Genomic DNA, 27576 nt, shown 5'->3' with positions numbered 1-27576 from the left:
AGTCATGACAGGTGTTAAAAGCGAATCCAGGAGAGAAATGACTCCTTACGCTGCTGTGAAACAGCCCGCTTCATGTGCGATTTCTTCGTCTTCTTTGTCTCCGAACATCAGAGCTGCACGGTAACAGCGCCCGATCAAAGCTTTCCCCTCCGTCCGAATCGCGTCCCAACTTCCTGTCACTTTTCTCCGTGCGCTCTGGTTACGGGGTGAGGTTTTGGAGGACTCCCATGTTCTTGTGTGGCATGGTGAAGGCTGCCGGTGGCGGGGCGGGGCAGAGCTGGCTGTGAGCGCCGGGGCCGGGCACCATGCCAGGCTCTGCCCACTCACCCTCTCTAAGCCAGCTGGGCGCTCTCACTGGTTTTAACCCTTCCAGAGCTGCTGCTGCTGCTGCTGCTGCTGTTGCTACTGCTGCCCACCACGTTCTTGCAGATTTAGAAGTTATTGTTTTCACTGACAGAGAGACTTTCTGAAGTCTCCTTTTAAAAAAAAATCCCTTTTTTAATCACCCCGCATGTCTTGGCTCATTTATTCTAGTCTATTATTCTTACTTGTCAAACACTGTAATGGAGTTAATAGCACTTTTTTTTTTAAAGATATCTAAAGCATCTGCAGTTTTTTCAGCATCAGTCCTCACAATGAAAGAGCTTCTTTGTTGACTCATCATCTTGACATGTAACGGTTACACAAACAGAGATCCATCATTGACAGAATGGAGATGCTGTTGTCTCTTCTGACAGAGGCCTTCGTGGACCAGAAGGCATTTTATCAATAAGACATGCTGTGTTTCATTTTCTCTTGTTATCACTTTCACTGTAGCTCTCTCCACCTACAGACACTTAAAGGTACACTCGCCACAGTACATAAAATGTTCTTCCGTCGAAAAACAGAATGAGAAGAAGAATACGTGTAGTGCACAAAACTCACATAACACTTACATAACTAAAAAGATGAATATGATGAGCGGGTTATACAGTTTTTATGCTCATTGACAACATTTTGCTGTCCACCTTTTCTACTAGAAGGCCAGTGTTTACTTTTTTCCTTCACTTTAAGGCTGCAAACCACATTTTATTTTCATTACCATTTAATCTGGCAGTTATTTTCTCAATAACCTGATTATTTGTTTGGTCTGTAAAAGGTCATTCAATTGTTCACTTTGTCCTAACAACAGTCCAAAACCTAAAGCTTTCCTATTAGTATCACATGAAAAGAATATTTGGCTCAAGTATCAGTAAACCAGTAAAGTATTGTTAACCAACAATATAATCCTTTTTCCTAGCTCCCTAAAATATGGGTCACTTAACCGGAACCAGCATTTTCCATGGTAACAGGATGCTAATCCTCATTCTTAGAGCAACTGGTATAGCGTTTCATTCATTCATTAAGATGCGGTCACCGACTTTTATTTAGGTAAATACTTTTAAAACTATTCTTATTGCTTAGCCTACTTAAGGCTTATTTATGCTCTCTTTACGTACAAAAATAGATCTCTCCGTTTCACACGATATAACCGTCACTGCCCGCATACTTCCAGGCGTCCTTGACGTTGCATGGATGTTAAGCAACGAGTCAAATTGTTCTTGCACGGACCTCCACTTTTCCTTTGCCACCGTCCAATCTCCTCCCAGTTGTTCTTTAGTAACTGTTTTTCTCTGTGCCTGGGCGAAGTAACATCATGCAGATGTTTAAAAGGTGGAGCCCCATTCATTGCTATGAAAGCTATAAAATTAACCGGATCTTCCGTGTTGTAGGGCCCATAGAGCGTGCACACTAGAGACTTCCACCGACCGAACCGGCTAACTTCGGGATTAGCGCCTGGCTGACTTAGACAAGGTTTTGCAGCCACTTCTTTCACAATGTAAGCTTATCAGAAAAAGTCACGTGACGCTGTAATTACACGGTGTGGCCACTTTAAAAGTTGGCTTCAAAGCCTGCCGCTCTTCCTGAGCTCTTCCATAACCACTCCTCTAAACGTTCCACCATTTCTAAAACTTCTTCTTCTTGTCCTGTGGGGTCTCACTTGAACTATTGGCTACAGGGCTACGACTACCGGAGATACTGGTCCGTTGGAACGTATCCATAAGCTACGGACAAAATTAACACAGAGTATGGACAGATTCTCCCCCCGTATCCATATATATCATATATATCCTTGAACGTGCCGCCAGTGTATGAGTTATTATAATGCTTTGTTACTTACTCTAGTTCAACCATAGGATGAAGGTATCACCCATAATCATAACCCCATCAACTGCACGTCCGCCTTTCTCACTGTAGCCCAACGAGAATTACCTGGAGAAGAGCACAAAACCCACAATCAAACAAAAAAATGACCAACAATGAATAACAAAGACCTGCAGACATTGCTGAGGGTGAAATGAGCATTAGTGAGGCACATCAATTAAATAGCCTGGAGCTTGTTATGGAATCAACAGCAGAATAAAACATGACAGAGGCCGACAACACAGACATGTATAAACAATAAAAACTCTCCAGAGGCTGCAACCACAAACAGCAAAGAGAGAGATGCACACACACACACACACACACACACACACACACACACACACACACACACACACACACACACACACTCAGAATTAGCCAGGAGGCTTGTTTTCCTCCGTAGTCCCTGGCCAGGTGTAAAGTTATCAACCTAAAATCAAGAAACATTTGTAAAACAGCAATCATGATGCAAGGTATGTCAATTACAGTAAAAGCAGGACAAAGACATGGGCAGCAGGAAAAGCAGAATCAAGCAAATTACAATGCATCAAAGCTAAAACAAACAACACAACAACAAGCAAACACAAGCAAGTACAGACATGACGGGCAGAAACAGACAACCATAGGCACAAACAGGGCAACAGTGACAATAGTAATAACAGAACGCTAATTGATTTGGACACTTTAACCTACGATGACATAACTCTTTATTATTTTACTGTTAACTGTTGCTTTCATGGGTTTTTACTCTGTAACAGATGTGACCTGATATGTAGTAAAGCTCAATACTTGTGGTGAAACGACACTTCAATTAAAGTAAAATTAGTCATTGATAAAAACACTTAAGTACAAGTACAACTGCACGGAGGTGACTTACATGAGTAAACATAATTTGTTACTCAACTGATCAAAAGTAGGTACTTGAGTTAATGTACTTAGTTACATTCCATCACTGCAATTACCCGATTAAAGTCAACCCTCAGTTCAAAGTTGTATTTCCCAGCAGGAATCAAACACGCAGCTGTAAATTATAAGTTCTCTCTGCTCCGAGCAGCACAGGACCACAGGTCTTCCCCAGGTGTATCTCTGTTGTACACTGCATCGCACTTTACCACACATTACCTGCTTTGTTTAGACTGTCATGTCAAACTTAAATCCTTTATTGTGCAAGTGGCAGAGTGGCTATTGTGTTTAGCAGCTCCTGTGTGTAGAGGCAGCAGCAGGATCTGGAGGGAAGCCAGTGTGGTGACGGCTGTAATGGATTCACACAGACGAGTGGCTCTCTGGGTCACCACGGGAACCTGGACGCGTGTCTGACTCACCTACGGCAACAACAAAGACCTGCTACGTGTGTTCGTGCCTTTGTTAACTGTATCTCATGGTTTTGCTTTTTGTCTCTCTGTCTTGTTTCACAGTGAACACTGATACAGAAACAGCAGTGGTGAATGTTACGTACGCAACCAAGGAAGAAACTAAAGTGTAAGCAGCACAAATACTGATGCAAGTACCTGCGTGTACGCACAGACAAACAGCAGCAACATGAGCATCATTGTTCACATACAACGAGGTCAAATCATGGTCAAAACTGGGACATCTATGGACGCCCATTTCTGCCAATTAACCAAGAAAAATTATATGAAAATTTAGCTTGATTTAAAAAAACATTCCCAATCTTAAGCTTTTAAATTAAGTCAACATTTATCACAGATTATGGTGTTTTATCTTATCTTAATTACTCTTTTCTCATAATAAGTTATTATCTTAAAATATTATTGTAATTGTTACATGGGAATTAATTTTATAAACAGCTAACTTTTCATACATTTTTTTCTTTAACTGGCAGAAAAGAGCTTCCAAACACATCCTCCTTGTGAACTTTAGATTATTCACAACATGTACATACACAAACATGGAGGTGACCGCACAGTTAATGTAAAGATGACGGCAAAAAAAAGTAACTTTGGCAACGACTTTTATTAAAGTATACATCCACATCGAGCCGAGTCGAGTGGTTAAATGTACCTATTTCTCTCCATGTCAACCTTCAGTTCTAACTGGGCTTTTTGAAAATGTCCCCCAGAGTGACGATGACATAATCCTGCCCAGTGAATATCAGGAGGAGTGCAGCAGTAGAGTTAAAAATACAACCTTGTATCTCCTCCAGCATTCTCTACGATCACACAGTTTTTCCCTGTTGTTAAGACGTTTCAGTGTGGAGGAAAATCTTTTACTGTTGTGGCCTCATACCTCCTCTTCCTGCTCCTCCATCTTGTGTTTCTCCCCACAGAGCCATTGAGAAGTTAACAGGACACCAGTTTGAGGACTACTCTTTCAAGGTGTCATATATTGTGGACATGGATGCTGCTCCGCCTGACCAGGCTCCCCGCACGCGGCGTGGAGGTCGGTCGTCCCGGGACCAGGGCGGCTCTCAGCCTGGGACCTCGGGAGACTTTGGCGCTCCACACCCAAGACAGCTCGACTTACCCATGCGCATACTCGTGCCTAACCAGATGGTCGGGGCCATCATCGGCAAGGGCGGCCAGACCATCAAGGATGTCACAAAACAGACACACTCAAAGTGAGCTACACTGTCACGTTAGATGTCTCGCCTGGCATTTTGGTTTTCAGTGGAAGAATCACATGTTTACAGTTCTTTCTAAATGTCCACTCCACCTTTAAGGCACACTATGACACACTTTATTATTCAAAAAAAGCACGTAGATTTGACTTTCTGCTCTCTCCTCCCTCTCTGTCCTTCTCAATGTTGTCATCTCAGGGTGGACATTCATCGGAAGGAAAATGCAGGCGCAGCAGAAAAGCCCATCACCATCCACTCGACTCCAGAGGGCTGCTCTTCCGCCTGTCGCATGATCCTGGACATCATGCAGAAGGAAGCCTGCGAGACCAAGACGTGAGTCGGCACCCCGACAAACATTCACAAACGTGCACATAAACACACTTAGCGGCGCTGCTGCAGAACATGTATACACTCCCACAGGGAGATTAGCTATAATGTCGACAGGGCTATAATCTTATCCTTTAACCTGCCTGCAGACCTTTTAATCTGACTGTGCGGGCAGTGAGACCACTCACCACTGACACAGTAAACACAGTGCGCACGACACACTCACATAGGCTAACACGTGATCGCAGCTTAGCATTTAAGAAACGAGGCCAACATGTCTAATAGGGCTTGACACTTTTAACAAGACACTGCACCTTTTAAACTCCTGGAGCTTCTGCACCAACCTTTAACACATAACGCCAGCGTTTGTCACTTCTCGTTTTTAAGTGTGTTGTTTGAAGGGGGGCTGCACTGCTGAACATCGCCCCTGGCCATGTGTGCACACACTCAGTGTTGTTGAGGGGTGATGTGATGGCTCAATCCTACAGCGCTGGATTCAAGACATATGCTTCCTTTTAAATAGACACAGACATGCAAGATAAATTCGAGGAGATATCATTCTGTGGTCGCTCATTGAACCAGAGAATATTTCAGGCTGTGATGATTGAAGCTGGTGAGCGTGCGTGTGAAGCATTCGATCTAAATAACATTTTTCACCTTTTGCTGTGATCTCACTATGCTTCCTGACATCCAAAGGAAATTAATGTTTTGTAGCCACATCTGTGTTTTCTTCTTGAGTTTGCCAGAAAGAAATTTAAGTCAGATTTCAAACTGTTATAGGAATAACTTAAGGAGAAATGTGTTTAAAGAAACCAGAGAATAACCTGTTGGAAAAGGGCACTTTAAACTTTATTTTAGGAGAAAGTCACCAAACTTTTCAAGTTTTTTACCAGATTTGACTGGTGATTCTATATATGCAGTTTCTATGTCCGGGTGACCATTAAAAGTGAAGCTCTGTCTCTCACCCCATTCATTCAGAAAGGAGCCTGGTCTTGTTCGCCCAAAACAGCTGCCAAGGGGCTTTGCCAAGATGGCAGCCGGTCTTCATGCTAAGCTAAGCTAATCAGCTGTATGGCTGTAGCTTCATATTTACCGTACAGCCAAGGGAGTGATGGCACATCTAACTCTGGGCAGGAAAGCCAATAAGCGTATTTCTCAACACTATCCATTAAAGGGTAACTCCACCAATTTTACACATTAAAGTGTGTTTTCAGGAGTACAGCATATGTGATAAAAGTAGCATAAAGCCTTTTGTGGCTCAAGAGGAAGCTGCACGTTATCTGATAAATTGGCTCCAGGGATGTCACTCAGTGAGTACGGTGCATTGTGGGTAATGTAGGCGAAATAGAAGAAGAATACGTTGAATAAAACGGCAATACCTCTGGTTTGTTATGTTGTTTTCAAACTGTCCATACCAACAATGCACCTCAGCCACTGAGTGACATCACTGGGGGCAATTTATCAGATTGCATGCTGCTTCCTCTGGAGCCACAAAAGGATTTATACTTCTTAGTGGAGTTATCCTTTAAAATTTGTAAATAAAGAAAATGGGGAAAAAAGTAAAAGTATCTCAATTACACCAGCATGTGTTCAATAACTGAGATGAATGTGACCCAGATGTAAACAGTAGTAAGTGGGTTGTAGCTCTGAATGCCACCAATATTTCTTGGAATTGAAAAAAACATTTGGCAAAGAAGCAAAAAAAACAAGATTTTAATTTCATCTGGCTCTTGTTTCTGTTAAGTTTGATTGTTGGAAGTCATTTTAGTCAAAGTGTCTGCCAAATAAACATGACGTCATTTAACGACAAGTTCAGCCTCAATCTGTCAAAACATTAATCCTCCTCTCAGAAGTCAACTCAAAACACCACCCGGCCTTGCCGGTTATGAACCTGTCACCTCGGGCACCCCACACCCAGTTGTTTCACTATGGAGGCGCCCAGTGAAACCTCAACCAGCTCAACCCACAACACTGTCATCGCCCCTCAGTTGCCCCACAGCTCACCCCAAACTGACTTCACTTTACAGCAAAGATCAGCACACAGATCAGATTATAGCATGCCCCACCCCTACAAACACACACACACATACACCCAACCACAGCCTTAATGCATATTTACACTCACCCCACAGAGCAGAAATATCGATTATACAGAAATATCCATCCCAGTATATAACACAAAGAGGGAAAAATACTTAAATACTGTAAAACTGAAAGAACAAATGCTAGAAAATGAATAAAAAACATTATAAAAAGGGGATGATGTAAAGGGGAAAAGGAAATGGGCGGGGTTGAACCATCAGGTTACTGGTGCTAACCAGAAAGGATCTCCTCGTCTTGTTCGAGGTTTTCTAGAATCTGCTTTTCTTAAGTTTGACAAACTGTAGAGCCGGTTTGACTGATCTATCGTGCCGGGGGAGTGAAGCATGTTTCTACTTCAAAAGGATGAGACATCGAGCTCGTAGAGTTGTGAGAGCCAGCACGCTTTGCAAAGTTATGGGAAAGTTTGCTTCGGGCTGAATGCCAAACATTTTTGTTAATGGTTTTGGATCGACGATCAGTTATTTTCTAATAATTTCATGAAAGTTCCCATGAAAAAACTGTGTAATTTAGTATTAATTATAGGCAGAATAGAGACTACTAAACCATTTATTAATCGCTGGGAAAAAAAAAACTTTTATAATGTTATACTGCAGAAATAAGAATAAATATTAGTTAAATAGTTCATCTGCCCTCCCGCTGCAGGCTTTTGAGACATAGTTCAAGACTTAATCGTCGAAATTAAAGAACCATTTTCATTTGTGCCATCAGTCCACCAGAACATTTCAGGGTTTTGTCGAGCGATTTCATGGAAAATGAACCCTCTTAAATCATCATAATTTGTACAGTACAGAAGAAAATGGGACTCACTTTTCACTTTAGCCAAATTACACAGCTTGGACAATCTATTTTTCCTGCTGAATATTTTTAAATCTACCAACTGCAATAGCAAGAGAAAGAATACCAGTTCTCAGCCATGGCTTTCTTCGGCTTCTATGTCTATATGCCTTCATAGAGGGAAGTCTCTTTTCAGTAGGGTTAGAAACCTGCAACTACCACCAATGTGCAGCTGAGATAATGAGGGTTCAGAAAGGTACTTAGAGTTTCACATATCCTTCATAGTTTTAGAGGAAGTATATCCAGTTGGATTTTGGTGTGGATCCAGATCTGTGGGGAGAGTAAACTAGACTAAGCTCAGCAGCTGAACGTTTTGCAGACGTTTTAAATCTTATACCCCATGAGATCTGCTTACATTATGGTTAAGCAGCAGTGGGTGGTTTAAAATTTAGTGATTCAGGGTGATCCAGTTTGATGTTGGATAAGGCTTGATGGAAGAAAATTCAGTAGAAAACTAAACAAATCATGCAAAAATCTATAGTTTCACATGCTTAGAGGGAGATTATCAACAGATCTTCACCCGCAGTGACCAGAAGCTTTTTCTGAGCTGTTGCAACAGCATCTTATTTGCAACATACGTTTAAATTGATTTTTTTTCTTCAATTTTTCGAAAAAATACAAAAAAGTAAGCGTCGCACACAAATGTCTTAACACTGTGCCTTCATGCTTACAGCAGCACTTCCAGCTGGGCAGCGATCCACATTCCTGTTCATCCCATCACACCATGACATTCCTGACACCGCATCACTGACACTCAGCAGAACTTATTTTCTGTTATCGCCCCTTAACCTGTGTGTGTGTGTGTGTGTGTGTAGGACGGAGGAAATCGCCCTGAAAATCCTTGCCCACAACAGCCTCGTGGGCCGGCTGATTGGTAAGGAGGGCCGCAACCTGAAGAAGATCGAGGAGGAGACAGGGACCAAGATTACCATCTCCTCGTAAGTCGCCACTCTCGCCTTCCTCTTTCTAAACAAACATGATTTTGCAACAGCGTCGATTATTCGTCCGAGGACGGTTCTGACTAACGCGCACAGATGCCAGGCAGTGATTTGTTGGGGCCACACCTGTCTCCGCCCACGCTCATTAGCCTCCCAGCATGTGGTTTCACTTAACTGAGTTGTTAGAGAACAAATGAGAAGAGTTGATTACAGCTCCTTCACTCCAGAACATGATATTAGAGAGGTGGCAGTTACACCCCATTTAACGGACCGTGCTCACCAACCTTCGTTCATTTAGGGCTAATGAATTGCTCTGTCTCCGTGAGCTCTGAGGATGTAATGAGGCTTGAGAAAGAGACAGAGAGGAGGAGGAGGAGGGAGGTGAAGAGAGAAGGGAAGAAGAGGGTCCTTCTGAAGAGAGGCAAACAGTACGTTCAATATTGACGTTTGTGTGAAATCCCTTCAGAGTGTCCTCCACGTCCAGCAACACTGATGACAGAATAGATCGGTTCTGCCTCAAAGGCCCAAAGTTTCAATGGTTTGAACAGCTTCCTGGCCGACCGCTTTATGGAGCGATCGCTCATTTGATCCGCGTAATAAGACTTATACAGCTCACCTGTAGCAAAGGTGATAAAAAACAAATATTTCATTCATGTGTCGGGTTCAGAAGTGAGCATTATAGCTGCAAAATCAAAACCACTTTCAGGTTTTAATTCTCATGCCTCCACCGTAGCGATAGCCGTGGCCTCAGGCGTTGTGTTTCCAGGTTGTCCTTCCCTCCGTCTGTCTCATTCTTGTGAATGTAAAATATCTCATGAACATCTGGGGCCAGATGTATAAACTAAGTGTACGCACAAAAATGACACACGCATCTTTTCCCCCACACATAAATAGGAAGGAAGCATGTATGGTGAGAATGTGCGCACCCCACGCATACTTCACACCTTTTTTAGAGATAACTCGCATGTTCGGTAAAATGTCACTGAGAGGAACCAGAAATCAGACAATACCTGAAACTCATCTTGGAGCAAATTCATGAGCTTACACTTAATCTGCTATGGAGTTCAAATATGACCTGATTGTTTCCCATGATGCTTCTAGTCCTGGATCAAGGTGCCTTAGTGTGGCGGCAGCTCGTTCCACCCCGACTGACTCTACAAACTCTTCAAACAACCCTTAAAGATAAAACGGTTTGGAGTGCTTATCTTCCGATTCAAAACAATCATCCGTTTAGCAGCATGACAATTTTACACATCTCATTTTACTCACAGACAACCCCTCTATTGTGTCCCTTAGCACACACACAAAAGGACATTTAGGAACAACAATGAGAAGGTTTTCTGTGAGGACATTTATTACAACTGACCAGAAGGAATTCACTGCAGGGCATTCCCACAGACTGCCTGCATCAGGGCACCACGCTGACCGCAGCCATGCCAGCATCTTTCTGAGATCACCTCGTTCATTTTATGACATTTTACCGCCCTGTGCAAGACTTTCATTTGAATGATTCTATATCAGACACATTTTGATATTGTTGAAGCATTTCACATTTTCAGCCACTTGGCTGCAGAAACAAGGCCTCATACTGTATGTCTTTCTACATCCATTTACGGATAAATGCGGGAGTGGAAATTAAGCTTGTGCATGTGCGTCCGTGTCCATAATGACTCAGATTTAAAAAACAGGATCACCAGGTTTATAAATCTAACCAAAAGATAGCATGGTTTGTGTTTGTGCATACACACAGTGTTAGTCGTAAATTTGCATGTTTGATGCATCTGTCCCCTGAAGGGAATTTCTTAAATTTGACACGACATGTTGCAAGTTACTGCGCTGCAAACTATCCACTGCAATCATACGTGTTACTTCAGTGATAACCGTCACTTCTCCAAGAACTCCTTTAAAGTCTTCACTACATAGGCCGGACAGACATGGATGTAAACTGCACATTGACCGCAAACTGCGCGACGGTAACTCCAATTTTTGACCCGACCTTCTGTCACCAAGTGGCCGCTAATCTTCCGCGGGTCAACAAACAGCAACAACCACAAATTATAATCGCAATATCAACAAAACAGAGAAATAAAAATGCGGAACAAGCCAAACATAAAGGTTAGAAATCAAGGGAAATAACTCACAGATTAAACGACCGCTAACAGAGCCCACAGTAGTCTGGCTGCTCCACAAAATGATACAATCAAGCTTAATATCTCTCTGCAGTGTTTTTTCTACACTAATGCTTCTTGCACAGTTTCTCTCTTGAAATAATAAAAAGAGAGAGTGGATGAATCAATTCCATCTGTATGCACCTCACCGTGCTGATATTCACATCCTGACCTTGAGTTTACAACTCGTCAGTAGCGTTCATGTCAACATCCAAGTTGTTAATCACGACTGTGAGATATTTCTGAAAGCTCAACGGGGCAGAGAAAGATATCTCACGCCAGCCAACCTCAACGTACAATGCGCTGTGTTTTTTTAACTTGCACACAGCCAACTCTGTAATCAAACGACCATCTAAAGTTTACAACCGACGCGATTGCACGTCATTAACACGGTAATCTTTCTCATCAGAACTGGGATCAGGCTTACTGCCATGTTGGTTTTCACATACAGTGCAAGGAGTTTGTCTTGGTATTTTGGTGTGAAACTGTAAACACAGTGCAAGAAAATATAAAGTGAATATAGAAGCAAGTACTTTAAGTCAAGAAGCATAAATAGGAAATTACACACAAATAAAAATATGATATAAACAATAAAAGCAATTTCAGGGGTTTCAATTTATTTTAAAGGCCTTAACTTTAACTCTGCTTTTTGTGTAAAACAACAATTTGTTCCTTGTAAATCAAATTATACTCTAAGAAGCTCTGATCAGACCCTCTTTATGTGCCCGTGTATGTTTTTTTGTTTGTTTGTTTAAAAAGTAAAATTGGAGAATTGCCTAAAAAACCCTCAAGGGGCTTGAAAAGTAGTCACTGTCCAGGCAACTACAAGAAAAAGAAAAAATAATATGTATCAGTTACATTTAGGGCACAGAACAAGACAGAGACGTTACTCGACAACAATTCGTCTCATAAACACACGTCTGTCACACAAGGTCAATCAGACGAGGTCACACACATTAATTCATTCATTAAGTAAACACAAACCCGATCGTTAACTGAGAACAGAACACACACTCATGTGATATGATTTAAAGACCCAGACAAAAACAAGAAAGAGAAAAAACACAATCATATGTAAGGTATTGGCTGATAGAAGAACTTGTGTGATGACAAATTTTAAAAATGTATCAGCGATGAATAAACTGGGATGAATTCAAAGGATGTTGGCATAAAAGCTTTTATGTTTCAGGGTCCCTCTGACCGAGACAAAATATCTTTCACTGTCTGTTCTCTGTCACCGTTTAGCTTATTTCAAAAAGTTTGTGTATCACTCTTCTTTTGTTTATTTATTTATTTATTTATTTATATATTGAACATTATTTCTTTTCTTCTGATTATGTCTAGATGAAGGTTGCAACTCCTTTCTGATGTTCTGTCTTTGTTCCTTCTTCTTTGTTTGGTCTTTGTGTTGTAACTGTTGTGTTACATATTTATGCGCCTTGGGCTGTTTTGTTTCCAATTTTGTTTGTTTGGGCCCCCTCAAAATGAGACGATACATCTCGAGGAGTTCATCCTGAGATAATACACCTCTGACGATCTAACCATGACCGTTGTTTAAATGAGAGAGCGGTGCAGTTGTCGTGTGCAAGAACGTGCAAAATTTCTCAGTATTAAGCTTAAAGAATATTCTACCATCGTGTGACACAAACGTGTTACTGAACAGTCTGCGTCTTTAATTCAAGGTCAGGGGTCTGGAACAACTGGCGATAACAAAATAGGCTACCGTTTAATCAATTAATTAACTTCACATCTCTCACATTTCCGGTCTTTCGTAATTAATTATTAAAAAAACGCAGTCTGCAGTAAGAAAAAGGTGAAAATTATCAAATTATGGTTGAATTCACTGATAACAACTGATAAGATTTTTCAACACATTTTTAATCTATGTAGAAAAGAGGTGCAGTTATTATTTTAGCATCTCATTATTAAAAGTGTGCTACAGTTCGTGTTTAATGTCACTGATAATAATTATTTACTGATCAATAGAAAACGTTACACTTGTCGTCTGGGCCAGGATTGACTTGATCTTCAGTCCGGATCGAGCTGCATCATGGGAAGTGTAGGAACCAGTGTTTTTGGAGCTGAAAGTCAGCCTCTGTTGCTTAATTTTTCACCATTAATCTCCTGTGTCCTCCATCTTTAAATTGTATTTGAAGGTGTTGACGCTACAACCTTCAGTTACACTTAAGTGAGAGAAACACGCAAAGGACAGGAAATGCATTTAAAACCAGTTCACACACCTCCACCTTCCGAGAAAGCAGAATATGAGTGTGTCTGCTGCATATCATACGCTTACATGTGTGTGATCTCCTTGGTCGCAGGTTACACGACTTAACCTACAACTTTGAGAGGACCATCACGGTGAAGGGCAGCTTGGAGGCGCTTGGCAAAGCCCAGGTCGAGATCATGGGGAAGCTGAGGGAAGCCTACGAGAATGACATTGCTGCTGTAAACGTAAGCTGAGCTTAAAGGTTACCATCTGTGCGTGTGTGTGTGTGTGTGCGTGTGTGTGTGGGGACATGATCTCAGGTTGACTCATAGACTGACAGGTGAACAACGGAGAGGGAGTGAAGTGAAGATATACAGGAGGATAGCATGTTACCACCAGCATTAGTAATGTGTGTGTTAATGGATAACAGTAAACGATCGCAGAATAGCTCATCAGTGAGTCGCTCGTTTGAGCACAGCATGTCTGCGTACGTGTGTGTGTGTGCGCGTGTGTGTGAGTGTCTGTTCCACAGAGCCTCTGACTCATGCTCGCTTCCCCGCTGCGTGTGTCTGTGTTCCTGCTGTAACACACTGCGTTTCCCAGCATCCATCTGATATCTGTAGGCCGCCTGCTCTCCCTCTCTCGCTCGCTCTGGCCCTGCTCCTCTTTCACACTGCCCCGATGACATCACCGGCGCTGCGGCGCAGAGAGGTCAACCTCAGAGGAAGAGAGATAGTGACGATATCACAGAGTGAAACCCTCCCCGCTGCGATGCAGTAAAGCAGAGATGGATGCTGATGAAGTGATTGCGTTCCCTGTGACGAAGAGCAGCAGTGACTTGTTGGGAAAATTCAGAATCTCTGTATCTGCTTCTTCTGTGCTACTTTCACACAAGTTGACAATCTCCTCGCTCTATCTGACTGTCCAAATATTGGCTCCGGTAGTGATCATCAAGTGGTATCACGCAGCATGCGGTTAAATTGCACCGGCTGGCGAGAGCAGTTCTGGCACCTGTCGGGCTGAGCGAAGGCTCCACAGCAAGCGGTGAGGGCCATCTAGCGTGACACTGTGGATATTACACAGAGCTCTCTGGGAACAAGGAAGTGAAAGGAGACCGCGTGTCTCCTCACGAACATGAAGCCAGAATAGCTGACTTGACTGTGAGGGAGACACGTTTTTGTCGTGCCAGCGTACCTCCAAAAACATCTACTTCTCATGAGCTAAAAATAAACCCAGCCCTGTTTTCAGCTCTGTGACAGTGGATTTTCCAGACAGTGCAGTTTTTTTTAAAAATGGTTTACTCATCAAAAGAAACTGGAGAATTATTTCAATCTGTACTGGACATACACAAATGAAAATACCCTTTTGTGTAACGGAGTTAGTGGAAGTAAAGGAGCAGTTCACACAAAAGGGCTGCGACTGACTGTTGCTTTTATTATCAGTTAATCTGCGGATTGTTTTCTCAATAAATCAGTTAATTATGTGGCATATTGAACAGTCATGCCCGCAATGACGTTTACTATTTTCCAGAGAGCAGGCTAATGTCGTAGTACTTGTGTTCAGTTTTTGGGAACATCTTGAAATCGACCAAATTTATCATGTCGTGAAAATATCCCAAGTTACCTACATTCACAAATAAATAAAAGTAAGATAAGAGAAAGAAAGAAGAATTTGGCTCATTATTCTATCAACATTTTATTCAGATCAAATCATAATCATGAAAAAAAAAATCACAAACGTGAAAAAACACCTGTTGGATTTACGACGTTTCAGTTATTTGTAAAAGACGACTCTGGATTTTATTTCAAGACCCGTCGAGACCACAGCTGCAGGGGTATCACTGTGCTGAATACTTGTTTGACCCCAGAGGTGGCAAATGTACACACATTCTGTACTCAAGTTGGAGTACAAATACGAATAAACGACTGATTCAGCCTCTTTACTCAAGTAAAAGTAATAAAGTACAGGCTCTGAAATGTATAAAAGTATCCCTTCCGACCAGTGCGAAGCTAACTGAACCTCAAGGCCTGTTAATATAATTTAAAGGCTATTAAACTTAAAGGTAGAATCAGTAGGGTTTGTCGGAGCTGTTCATAACTGCACCAGAAAGATAGTTGATAGTTTGGGTTGGTAAAGTGTCGTGAGCACAAAACAAACTGAGAAAATAAGATAATTTAGACAGAAGGCTGCAGGGTCTCTACGGATATGAGACAGTAACACGACACCTCACCCGGAAAACCTGATGCTTGCACAAAAATAGTGATGTGTTTGTTGGATGGTAAAACATGGATAAGCAGTGTTGAATGAGGGGATGGTTTTAGGTACACGTGTAAGGATGTGAATGAAAAGAGGGTAACGCCTGCACACGTACTCCACGTCCAGTGAAAAAACCACACCCATATTTATACTGACACACTCTGTGGATGCTGGTGTAGTTAATCATACAAACTGTGCTGAGTAAACATCCAAAACAACTTGGTAATCAGGAAAGTACACAGGAATAAATACACGAGGAGCAACAGTAATACAACGCCATAAATCAACACATCACACATACATCTTAAATATAAATACATGTTATATCAAATTCATCGTCTCCTGAATCAAGATGAAGTTTCCTTCATTCACAAATATGTTGAAGTAAGATGAGAGAGAGTATAAAAAGTAAGTTCATATCCGTTTGAGGACGGCCCGTCGTTCCACTTTTTATCACAAGCGTGTCGTGTGAGTGGGGACTTGAACTGATCTGGTCTTGGTCATGACTTGGTCTCGGTTTATGCGGTGTTGACTACAACACTGGTGCAAAACAGCATTTTCAAACCACTGCTGCTGCCAAACAACAGTCAAAACTCAAATGAATTAAATTTAGTATAAAAGGAAACAAAGAAAAGAAGCACACACTTCTATTTTAGAAACTGGAACCAGAGGTTTTATCATGTGCGAGGGACATTTCTGTCAGGAAGCTTAAAATAGGGAAATCACTTAATTCTACATTAGCATCATTAAAGATTTCACTAAAAACAAATCTTTTGCTTGAACCAGCTCCTGAAAAAAACATTCACCTGGTTAAATTAGATTTAAGATACTTTATTAAGTGTTTCAGTATTGGGAACACTTGTGGGCATGTTGTTTTAAAATACATATATTGTAGGATAAATTATCAAAGAAATTCAACTGTGTTATACTGCACAAAAGCAGCATATTGACTTTGTTGTTTCCAGAAAGGTGCAGGACTTATATATTGCGGTAGAAAATGGGCCCACAGTGAGTAAAAACGTTACCGAAGCCATTGAAAAGACACAGAAACTGCTTGTGGTGCGGAGGGTTAACGATATAAAGATTATTCGATTATCTTGCTGACTAAGTGTCTCAGACCCAACTTGTGTTTTGCAGGACGTATTTACGTTCTTACTCTTTGGGCCAAAGACATTGTCTTTGTCTTTTAAAGCAATTTTGGAAACTACTGGTGCTGATGTATCATTGAACAAACAGGTATAAATGTACTTACTTAGAAGGAGTCACTTGAATTTGCATCATTCTTCTCTGCACCTCTTAGTAGCTGAAGATTTTCTTGCTCGCTGCAGTTGTAGTCAGCGTCCTCTTTGCAGTAAGAAGTGTAACAGCTTGTGGGTTAAAACTTTAAACTTTAAAAAATTGCATATTTTCAGTGAAAGTTGGTAAAAAGATAAATAAATAAATAGACAAGCCTTAAATCCTTTTCAACTGGTGAGTAAACCTGCCTCTCCTCTTCTGCTCAGCAACAGGCTAACCTGATCCCAGGCTTGAACCTGAACGCTCTGGGCATCTTCTCCTCGGGTTTGCCGGTGCTGCCCCCTGCTGCTGGACCACGCGGTGCAGTGCCCCATATTGCACCAGCAGGATACAACCCATTCTTAGTGAGTATGCTCTTCTTACTACCTCTGCACACAACCATAAAAGGTGGGAAAGAATTATTTTAAAAATTCCTTTTTCAGACCGACTTCACCCCAGTTGGTTTTACACGCCCAGCGCCAGCAGGGATCAGTTTTGACTTGATAAAGCAATTTGTCTCCAACACATGGTAAACCAGGTTCCCCCTGAAGTGCTTTTAGAAAAAACAATACGGTGTTGACTCAGGTCTTCCTGCATGATGTTGCACACAGTTTGAAGCGGCCAAAATTCCCCCATCTTCTCCACAGATGAGTCAGTTTGTCTGTAAAACAAAGTCTCCACTCATTGCCTGACGAGGTCGGGCCAGAGTGGTGTGAGACAGTGTGCGAGAATGTATTCGCGTGTTTCCTAGTCAAGAAAGTTAGTGTGTGATTCACTGCGAGTTTATGCCCTGAAATTCCCCTCGATAGGAGCTCGACATGTGTACGTGCATGTGCCTGTGGATGTGTGTGTTGCTGTGCCATCTGATCAGTCTGCTTGTCACTTCACTTTCAGAGTCACTCTTCACATCTCAGTGGCCTGTACGGGGTTCCTCCAGCAAGTGCCATCACCCACCAGCACTCAGTATGTTTCCCCCGAATCTGCACTACAGACAATGTGACCGCTAATTTATTGTGTTTGTGTGGTGATAGATAATTATTTAAATAGCTGAGGGCATTCAAAACCATGTTTTTTCACACTCAAGAAGCTTAGGAAAAGCTGTTTGTGCTGGAAAGTCTGTCTTTGCAAGTGACTTATGGTATAAATGCCACATTATAAAGAAAAAGAGGGAGATTTAAGACTAATCGAGAGGGAGACATAAATATAACTAACCATGACAACCTCTCAGCCAACGTCTGCGTAGAAGAGAGAGTCTGGCATTCCTGCGTACCATCAACGAGTCACCAGAACACCACAAATATTTCTGGAAGGGGACTTTTCAACCCACAGTTGTCCTGTGGCCCGTAAAAATTCACTTTATAAACCTCGAGTACACGAGTGTTACCATGCTAAGAAAAAAAATAGGGCAACCATCGGCCTTAATAGGAAATACTCGGCTCGGAGATGTTTACCCAGAGAGAAAACCCTTGAAGAGAGCTCGATTTAACTTTTCAGCTGCTCTTAATCAAAACTTTTGCAGCTTTTTAAAAGCAGTTCTGAATGTGTTTTTATTGCCACCCTCTCTAGTAGAGTTTAGTGACAGTGTAGTAGTAACAATAATAATAATATAGCACCTTTCATACATAAAATGCAACTGAAAGAGCTTCACAGTGTGTTAATAAAAGAGTTTTCTTAAAATCTATTGTTCTCTGTGTTTTTCTCTCTCAGCAACAGGCTCAAGAGCAGGAGGTCGTCTACCTCTTTATTCCAACTCAGGCAGTCGGGGCCCTGATCGGCAAGAAGGGCCAGCACATCAAACAACTCGCCCACTTCGCCGGAGCTTCCATCAAGGTGGGTTTGTCAGCGCCAACAGAGCGCTGAGTTCAGTCAGGAGGGCGGAAAGACGTGATTGACCTGCCCCTGAGTTCACAAACATGAGCTAAGGGAAGACACTGCCACCAATTTTGAGATTTTGGGCTAATTTTGCGTCTGTTCTGGGTGTAGATGCAAGATGTAAAAATGTTTTTACACAGAGGTTGTTTTCTCAAAATTAGTTTCTTTTTTTAAGACTCTGAGCAAAAAATCTCAACTTCAATAGCACTTACATACACCAAACTTTCCAGTTTGATTTCTGTCTATAGTCTAAAGGTTTTAAAGTATTTTCTCCCACTGTAAAAACCTTCAACTGTAATATGACAACAAAAGTAAACAAGCATTTTGAACCTGGCTGTATCCAATATTCAGATTTCTGTTCTGGAAATGAAAATAAGTGCATTTTTGTGTTAGCATAAAGAAGAGTTGTTTTTATTAACAGATGATCACATTACAGTGCAGTTCAGGAAGGAAATAGACATAAAAAATTAACAAAAACACATCAATGAAGATAATCTGATTATTGTAAATAGTGCATTTTTGACCAAATTGTGCCTAATTTGCAAAATGAAACAAAACATTTCAGAAAACTTGTAGTACAAAAAGTAATTGTCTTAATGTGAGTAGTCATGCTGACATCTATTAGTTAATCATTAACCTGCAGCGTCTCCCCGTTAAACCTGCATTTTCAAACTTCTCTAGCGAGTTGGCATCAGGTTGGCAGCTGGCTCCGGCTGACTCAGCAGCACTTCACGGACCACTGCTGAGGATGTTAGTTATTTATGGTGGAAAACAAAACAAAAAAAGGAGATGACTAGTGAGCTGAGCATGTCAGAAAGCCCCTCGAGCTCCGTCCGCAGAGGTCGGACAGCTGGTCAGTGGATTCTCACGACGTAATCAAAGGAGTTTCTTTTATTTGGAGGAATGTGCAGATGATTCACTGGTTACATGCGCTGAGAGAGCACGGAGATCACCAGCTTATGGACACGTTTTCTCCTTATTTGTATCCATAACCTGTCTGTGTGTGTCTGTGTGTGTGTGTGTGTGTGTGTGTGTGGTCTGTGTGTGTGTGTGCTTCAGATTGCCCCAGCTGAGAGCCCAGAGTGTCCTATGAGGATGGTTATCATTACTGGACCCCCAGAGGCTCAGTTTAAGGTAAAAACCCACTATGAATGTGTGTATTAATGTGCAGTAAAATGCAATTATGTCATTCGAAGGTTGCTGAAACCTTTTTTAGGATATAATGATCAAATTAAAAGTAAAAAAATCATGATTTTTGACCTTGTGGTGTATTATAGTAAACAGCAGCGGATCACTGTGTGTCCCTGTTTTCCCCAGTCTCTCCTCGCCTCATTCCCTCCTCTTTATTCCAGGCTCAAGGTCGGATATTTGGGAAGCTGAAAGAGGAGAACTTCTTCACGGCGAAGGAGGAGGTCAAACTGGAGACGCACATCAAGGTTCCCTCAACCGCAGCCGGCAGAGTCATCGGTAAAGGCGGCAAGACGGTGAGTCGATGGCCAAATGTAACGGTAACAGCAAAGCTGTTTTTATGTTTTGGCTTTTTAATTTTTCATTTCTACTTCACACATCAAAGACTTCACACTTCTTTGAACCATTTTTAACAACAATGTCTTTACTAAAAAAAAAAATAACTCTGCATTAACATAATAATACTTTTTACTTGAGTAAATTACCAGTAAGGTTGCTCCACACACCAGTGATTACTGTACATCAAGCAGCAGCTTTCATCAGCGTTTCAGTTGACCATAATCTGATACTCTGCCCGTCAGAGTGTTTTGTAATTGAGGCTGGAGGTGAAACTCAAAGCCACATGATGATCTCTGGAGTCTTTCTTTTTTTTTTTTCCAGGTAAACGAGCTGCAGAACCTGACGAGTGCTGAGGTCATCGTACCACGGGACCAAACTCCAGACGAGAATGACGAGGTCTTTGTGAAAATCAGTGGACATTTCTTTGCCAGCCAGGTACAAAAAAACTAATTATTATTATCATTATTATTATCATTATTATTATTATTATTATTATTATTATTATTATCATCATCAAGTGGTAAAGGCACCTGGTGACGTTGGATCATGTAATCTACAATCTACTCATGAAAGTGAGTTAGCAGTTAGGTGCGGTCTAACCACAAGACATGCAGGTGTAGTTTTCTCATCTGTTATTGTGTCGTTATGTGTCAGTGCTCGTCTTCACCTTCGGGGCTGAATCTGCACACTCAGGTACATCCAGTTTTAGTTTCAGTGTCAGTGTTGAACACCAGTTGAAATTTAAAGTTGACCAATCTATGAAGCCTCCAGTTGTCCCGTTGCAAAACTCAGCAGGAGCTCACAGTTTACACCTGAGAGGAGAAAACTCCACCTGTGTATTTGTAAACTAAAACCATATCTAACTTTTTGTATATAAATGTGAATGTGCAACAACAATCAACTGAAATAGAAATGTAAAATAAGTAGAGAAGCAGTAGAAAACTTTTACGTCTCTGCTGCGTGGTCGAATGCCCTGCAAAGGCCACAGAGTGTTGTTGATTGTGTCTAATTAGACCTCTGCTCAGGTTGAAGGTGAGTGGATCTATGTTGGGACTAACATGATGTCACCAGACTCACTATTAAGATTGATTACAGTGTAACAAAGCTAACAGGAGATGTCTATCAGGCCCAGAGAAAGTGTGTAACCAGGGAAGATAAGTCGTAACACGTCGTTCTGTGTGAGTGTCATACAGGTGTAATGATTTCATATAATTATACATCAAACACTGTTAACTTCACCCATACATTTGTTGGTATAATTATGTTTGCTAATTGTGTAATTATGTTATTATGTCTGTTTGCACATGCGTACTTTTATCATACATTTCATGATGCAGAGAATACTCATTTCTGATTGGTTGGTAGTTGCCTGTTAATCTTGTACAGAGAGCAAAGCTTTCAAGAATAGCACATGCGCTCTGTGAAGGTGACTGATACTGAGCCTGCATGTCAGCAAATCCATCTACATGACAAGTGAATAACCATCCGATAATGAAAACTGTGTAATATGGTTTGGAAAAAAGTTACCAAGTGAACCTAGAGTTGGTATAGTTTTGTCACAATTGTACTTCCAAGGTGACAAACAACAAACTTTGATGGTGTTTTACACCATTTACACAACAAGGAATTTAGATTTTTGCATCTTTGGACAAAAGACGACAAACACTTTTACCGAATGTATTGTGTGGTCATTATATCGCTTCCTTTGCTCTTCCTTGTCACTCAAATACTGGAAACAGCTGTCAGTGTGTTGTTTAAATGCTCTAAGTGATTTTAAAAAACTTATTTTTGGTCTCCGTCTTGCTCCCACATCCTGAAGTAGGAGGAACGACTTTCAAACTTGTGAAATCGGACCATCCAAGGTGCACGTGAACGCAGCATTAGTCTGAATCTTAACCTGGTGACAGGCACTGAGAATAACTATGATAGCCATGTTGAAATAACCAATAACCAGTCTTTTCGCTGATGAATTGACAGAAAATAGCAAGAAAAATACAGGAAAACAAATGAAAAAAAGACAGAAAAAAGAAAAAAACGACAGTTATACAGTTCATCCACCCACACAGTCATGTATCAATTAACACCTCGTCCTGCATGTGTTGCCTCTCCAACAGACTGCACAGAGGAAGATCCGGGAGATCATTCAGCAGGTCAAACAGCAGGAACAGAAGCACCAGCAGGGCGCCGCCGTGTCACCGCACCACTCCAAGTGACCAGCGGGGTGGCTCCAGCGGGCGCCAGCCAATGAATGTAGCCCTCCCAAACGGACAGAGACCTACCCAGACAAAGGCCAAGGCCAAGGGGGACATGCAGGGCAGACCAGCAGCACCGAACAAAACCAAAGAACTTCACTAGGGGGGAAACAAGTGAGAGCCAAAGGCTGAGGGCATTGTGTGCACTGCCAGCCCTGTGAGAGCAGATAGAGTGGGAGAAACCGTACTGATATAACATAACAAAAAAGACCAAAAAAAAAAAATCTAAAAGAAAGGTGGAAACTGTTGTCTACACAGTTAAAAACAGGAAATAGTATGTCGCCCTGCATAATGTTATCTCTTAAGTTGGACTAACATAGGCCTAACAACCGGATAAAGCAACTGTATTAACACGAGAGTATACGATTGATATTTTGGGTTAGAGCGAGAGCGAGTGACAATGGACGCCTTCTCTCACAAGAGTTTGAGATGATATCAGATTGCAAGATTAAATATCCTTAGCAGTATTAATACAGAGTAGAAAAGTCTATCGACGCACGCCGAGAGTGCGCGCTGTTGTTTTTCTATCAGAACGACAGTCCGACTCGGCGTGGTTTTTTAATATTTTTGCTTGTTCCAGAGATTGATCGGGCTGTGACGGCCACATCTGGCGGTTTCCTTTTGTTTGTTCACATTATAGGCCACTGAAATCAAAAAAAAAAAAGAAAACCCCTATAACTACAGTAAATATGGTGAATGAGTCTTTGTAACAAGCCTGTGTGTGTGCCAACGCAAAAGATAACTTCCCTTTGAAATGTCTCTCACCATTCACATCTGATGCTACACTTTCTGCTTCCTTTTTCTGCTCGTTTCTGCTTCACTTTCTCATCACACTCTCTCATCTGGCATCATGGGCTTTTTTTTTCTTTCTAATAGGATAAAAAATATTAGTTTCTTTCTGTAGCCTTTTGATAACATTGAACTGACTGCCACTTTCGCTCAACAGAGGTTAAAAGCAACAGAGGGATTTACTTTATTTTACATTTTTTGTTACCAGTAAGCTGGTATCACCCTCCCAGACTATCAACATTCATGCTAATTTAAAAAAAAAGAAATCAGAAGTATGTCTTTAAAGGTATTCTCCTCGACGATCAGAAGCACAAAATTGACGTCTTAAAACAAAAAAAAATTGGTGCACCTTTGCTTGTTAGTCAATTTGAATGTGCACGTTCTACCTTCACGAGGGGACGGGGTGTGGGGTGGGGAGGGTGCAGACCGATGGTGTGTGGAGTGGCAGTAAAGGTAAAGTTTTGGGGGTTAAAGGGTTGGGGGTAGGGGGTGGTGGGTTTACGGGGAGGCACTGTATGACCTGTGGTACACACACAACCGCAAACGTGACCGCAGCCGCGTTTGGCTTTAACCCTCTCTTGTCAGGGAGCTTTCTAAAACGGCATGACAGCTGTGAATGTACAATATGCAGCCTTTTTAGAAGTTATCACCCCTGCCGTGTCCAGCGGGCCAGGCCAGAGGCACAGACACACAGATTGTCATTCTCGCTCTCGCTCTCTTTTTCTTTCAACTTCTTTTCCTTTCTTTTCTTTCTTTGCTTTTTTGGCGAGCTGGCCGACCGACCCGCTCCGCTGTGCGAGCGCGCTGGACACGCAGGTCCTGGTGTCCCCTCTGTGCTTTACTTTGGAGACCGTGGAAGCTTGTTGCCTTAATTTTGTCACCTTTCAGACATCACCCATCAGCTCCATCTTCCAGACGCGCAAGGTTATTGCCAATACGCACAGCTTCCTCCGTGTGTGTGTATGTGTGTGTGCATGTGTGTGTGTGTATATATATATAAAAAGAGAGAGTAATATTTATGAATCTATTTTTTTCCTATTTTGTGATGAGAGCTATTGATAAGAAACTAAAAGAAAACTAAGTCCTTTTCTTTTTTCCTCAGTGGGACACTGCCATATTGTTTTGAAGGGAAGTGTTTATTTTCTTGAAAAACTAGACTATGAATAATAATATAAATTAAAAAAAAACCTGAAAAAATAGGAGAACAGTAAAGTGAACCACCGCGTTAACTTTGGTCAGGATGTGAACAGTGCGCATGTCAGTATTGTGATCTACCTCAGGCTTCAGGGTACCTCAGTCCAATCTTTCATTTCCCCTTTTTCCACATTTTGTATGCCTTGTTAACTGATCATTTTGAGCGTTTTTAATTTTTCTTTTATAATGAAAAAAAAGAACAAGAGAAAAGATCTACAGTAATCTCTAAACTCTTCAGGTCCAGCCGACTAGTGAAACTTTGTAAACCGTAGTCAACTCTGTTGGACTGTCTTTGCCTGGACGCCATATACGACCTCTTAATGATACACGTCAAAAAAAGGATTTCCAAGTTTTTCTCTAGAAAGGAATGAAGAGCAGGATCTAGGGGGTACATACCTGCCCGAAGTGGTTCTGAATGTGGATGTTGTGTACTGATTTCACCATCAAAGACAGAAAAGATACAAGTCAGTTGATAGAAACTAACCAACTGTACCTCCTGTTTTTCCCAACTGTACCTCCAGGTTTTTTTTTTTAAAACTTTTAAAATAACAATGAAGTTTATTCACTTGTGAAAAAAAAAAAGAATTTTATAACAACAACAACGACAACAACAACAACAACAACCCAATTCAATCTTACCAGCTCTGTTTGATAACAGCATACTCTGGGGTTGATTTGAAGAAAAAGAAAAAAAAACACACGACGAAGCTGCAAAAATACACTGACAGGACTCTTGAACATGGTGAAAAACCCTAGTCTTCTGTGTAGAATGTAGAACAACTCTAGTCTAGTCGTTGAAATGTCACTGTGTACGACAAGATAACTGTATATCTGTAAACATGTACAATAGAGTCACGCATAAATGCATCGTTTCTCTGTCTCTCTATAACACTTACCAGTCTGCACCTGCGTTGTGAGAGATGGTGGGAGGCGTTTAGAGGCGTCACAGCTTCCCTCATAACTGACCTCTAAATAGTTCTCTCACCAGATTTAATTTTAAATTTTTTTTTTTTTTTTTTGTTGTGCTGTACATTTCAGAATTACCTCTCAGAATCCAAGGCTGACTTTAGTTACTAAAACCGATGTAGGGCAAAAGAATTAAATAAATGAATGATATAGTGAAAGTTAGTATTTGTCTTTGGACTTCTTTTAACTGTTGAGAGCTGTTTTTTTTTTTTGTTTTTTTTTGGAGGGCAGACTTTTGTCATCAGTGGAGGCGGATTTTTTTTCTTTTGTTGTCCCAGTGAACACAGACTAGCAGTGCTAAAAATAATAATAAAAAAAAAAATAAAAAAAAAGGTCTATCAAACTCACACAATGCCTGAGGCTGTTTCAGCAAAAAGCCTCCCCACAGCCGGTACAGTACCTCATACTGATGATGATAGCTCACCAGACCTGATTTTAATACCCTGACCTTACCCAACACCAATGCAGTACGGTGCTTCTACTCGAGCGCATGACTCATGTGGCGGTCTTCTTCACTGTTGTCTGTACTTCGTGGAGAAAACGGCTTTTCACAGTAGCACTGGAAATCGTAGTTTTCGTCACTCATGGTTTGTTTTGACTGTCAGGAGTAGCTTTTTTTAGAGCAGTTTTTGAAGTTGAGGCTCTTTTCTTGCATTGCAGAGGACTCGTCGGGCCTCTGTCTCTCTTGTGTTTTTGGCTCTTTATACAGTTAAGTGCAGGTTTCCCTCTAAATGTGGCGTCGTCGGCAGAAACATCTGTAAGCCAACCGCAGTCTGAGGCTGAAACTTGTCGAGATGATAGTAACCTCTTTATTTTACTTCCAAGGATTGGTGTTTCTAGGTTTTGTGGGGTGTTGCTAGACATTAATATCCAGTACCAGAAAAACCACAATCACACACATCACTGAGGGTGTACTGTGTTGTTAGTCATATCACATGGTGGTTGGATAGTTTAGGCTTTTATTTTTGTTTTGTTTTCTGTTGATCTGGTTTTCTCGTCATTTACACTGATTTAATAACGTAGTCTGGAGCATTAGCTGGGATTCTTTGCTTTAATATTCATTCCTTTTAGATCACTACCAATAATACTAGCTGTTAAAAATTGTGGTTGAATAAAAAAAATAAATATCCTAGCTAGGATTTTCTGAACAGATTTGGGAATCAGAATGGCATAAACAAATCTGTGACATGCAAAGATTTGGGGGGTTGACGGAGTATCCAGGTCTGATTTAACAAAAGCTGATAAAACTTGTTCGGCCTTTTGGGACTGAACAGAAAAAAGAGGGCATTCAACATCCAAATAAAATTATGGATTAGCTAAGGAAGGATTTAACAAAGTCTGGTCGAATGTATGCAGAACTACAGCAGTGTTTTTTGTCCTGTCTTGTTGTTAAATGAGAAAACACAAAGCATTGCATGAGACTGTTGTAGGCGATCCAGTATGTACTACACTTCATATAGCACTAGACTTTCAGTAATGGTTTTACATGGATCCTTTTCTTAACTGCATTTCACCATTTGGGAGATTCCTTTTGTTTCCTCAGTAGGTCACAACCCTCAAGTCTTACATTTCCCACGGGCCAAAAGGTCCCAAACACCTCAAGGTAATCGGTGACTGTGCGCTGGACAGACATACGGTCCATTTTTAGTACATCTCGTGGATCCATGCCTTTCTGGTAACAGCCATGCTGTTGTTTTGAGTTGTGAGTGAACTGTATTGCTGAGCAACCTGGATCTGAGCAATAAAGAATATTTGAAAAATACTTTTACTGTTTACTGTTTTATTATTTAAAATCACCTCTGAAATAAAAGTGCCACATCGTCTGTGGTCTGACATACCACAAATACACCAGCCAAACTAAATTACATGAAACTTTAAAGGAATTTACATCTTTCAAGAAACTTAAAGCTGACATTTAGTTTACATCTTAAAGGAACAGTTCACCCAAAAATGAAAAATTCAGTCATTATCTACTTGCCCTCATGGGTGATGGAAAGGCAGATTAAGTTTTGTTAGTTAGTAGGTAGTTAGCATTCTCCTAAACAACTGAAGTAGATGGGGA

General features: G+C 41.2%; 1 protein-coding gene across 3 annotated transcripts in view; it reads left to right on the top strand.

The window, feature by feature from the left end:
• igf2bp2a (insulin-like growth factor 2 mRNA binding protein 2a) overlaps positions 1–23744 on the top strand; it is a 68709-nt gene extending 44965 nt beyond the window's left edge. For all 3 annotated transcript variants that reach the window (XM_084363049.1, XM_084363048.1, XM_084363050.1), the window contains 12 exons: positions 3642–3705; positions 4514–4804; positions 5003–5137; positions 8884–9006; positions 13496–13628; positions 17142–17279; positions 17809–17877; positions 18622–18744; positions 19846–19920; positions 20139–20270; positions 20635–20748; positions 22428–23744. In XM_084363049.1, coding sequence (XP_084219175.1) covers positions 3642–3705; positions 4514–4804; positions 5003–5137; positions 8884–9006; positions 13496–13628; positions 17142–17279; positions 17809–17877; positions 18622–18744; positions 19846–19920; positions 20139–20270; positions 20635–20748; positions 22428–22526 — 1496 coding nt within the window. In that variant the 3' untranslated portion in view covers positions 22527–23744. The remainder of the gene's footprint in view (positions 1–3641; positions 3706–4513; positions 4805–5002; positions 5138–8883; positions 9007–13495; positions 13629–17141; positions 17280–17808; positions 17878–18621; positions 18745–19845; positions 19921–20138; positions 20271–20634; positions 20749–22427) is intronic.
• The last annotated feature ends 3832 nt before the right edge of the window (positions 23745–27576 follow it).

This window comes from Pagrus pagrus (genome assembly GCF_965226575.1).
Source record: "Pagrus pagrus genome assembly, chromosome: 9".
Classification (NCBI taxonomy): Eukaryota; Metazoa; Chordata; class Actinopteri; order Spariformes; family Sparidae; genus Pagrus; species Pagrus pagrus.
This window is presented reverse-complemented; position numbering and strand designations above follow the sequence as displayed.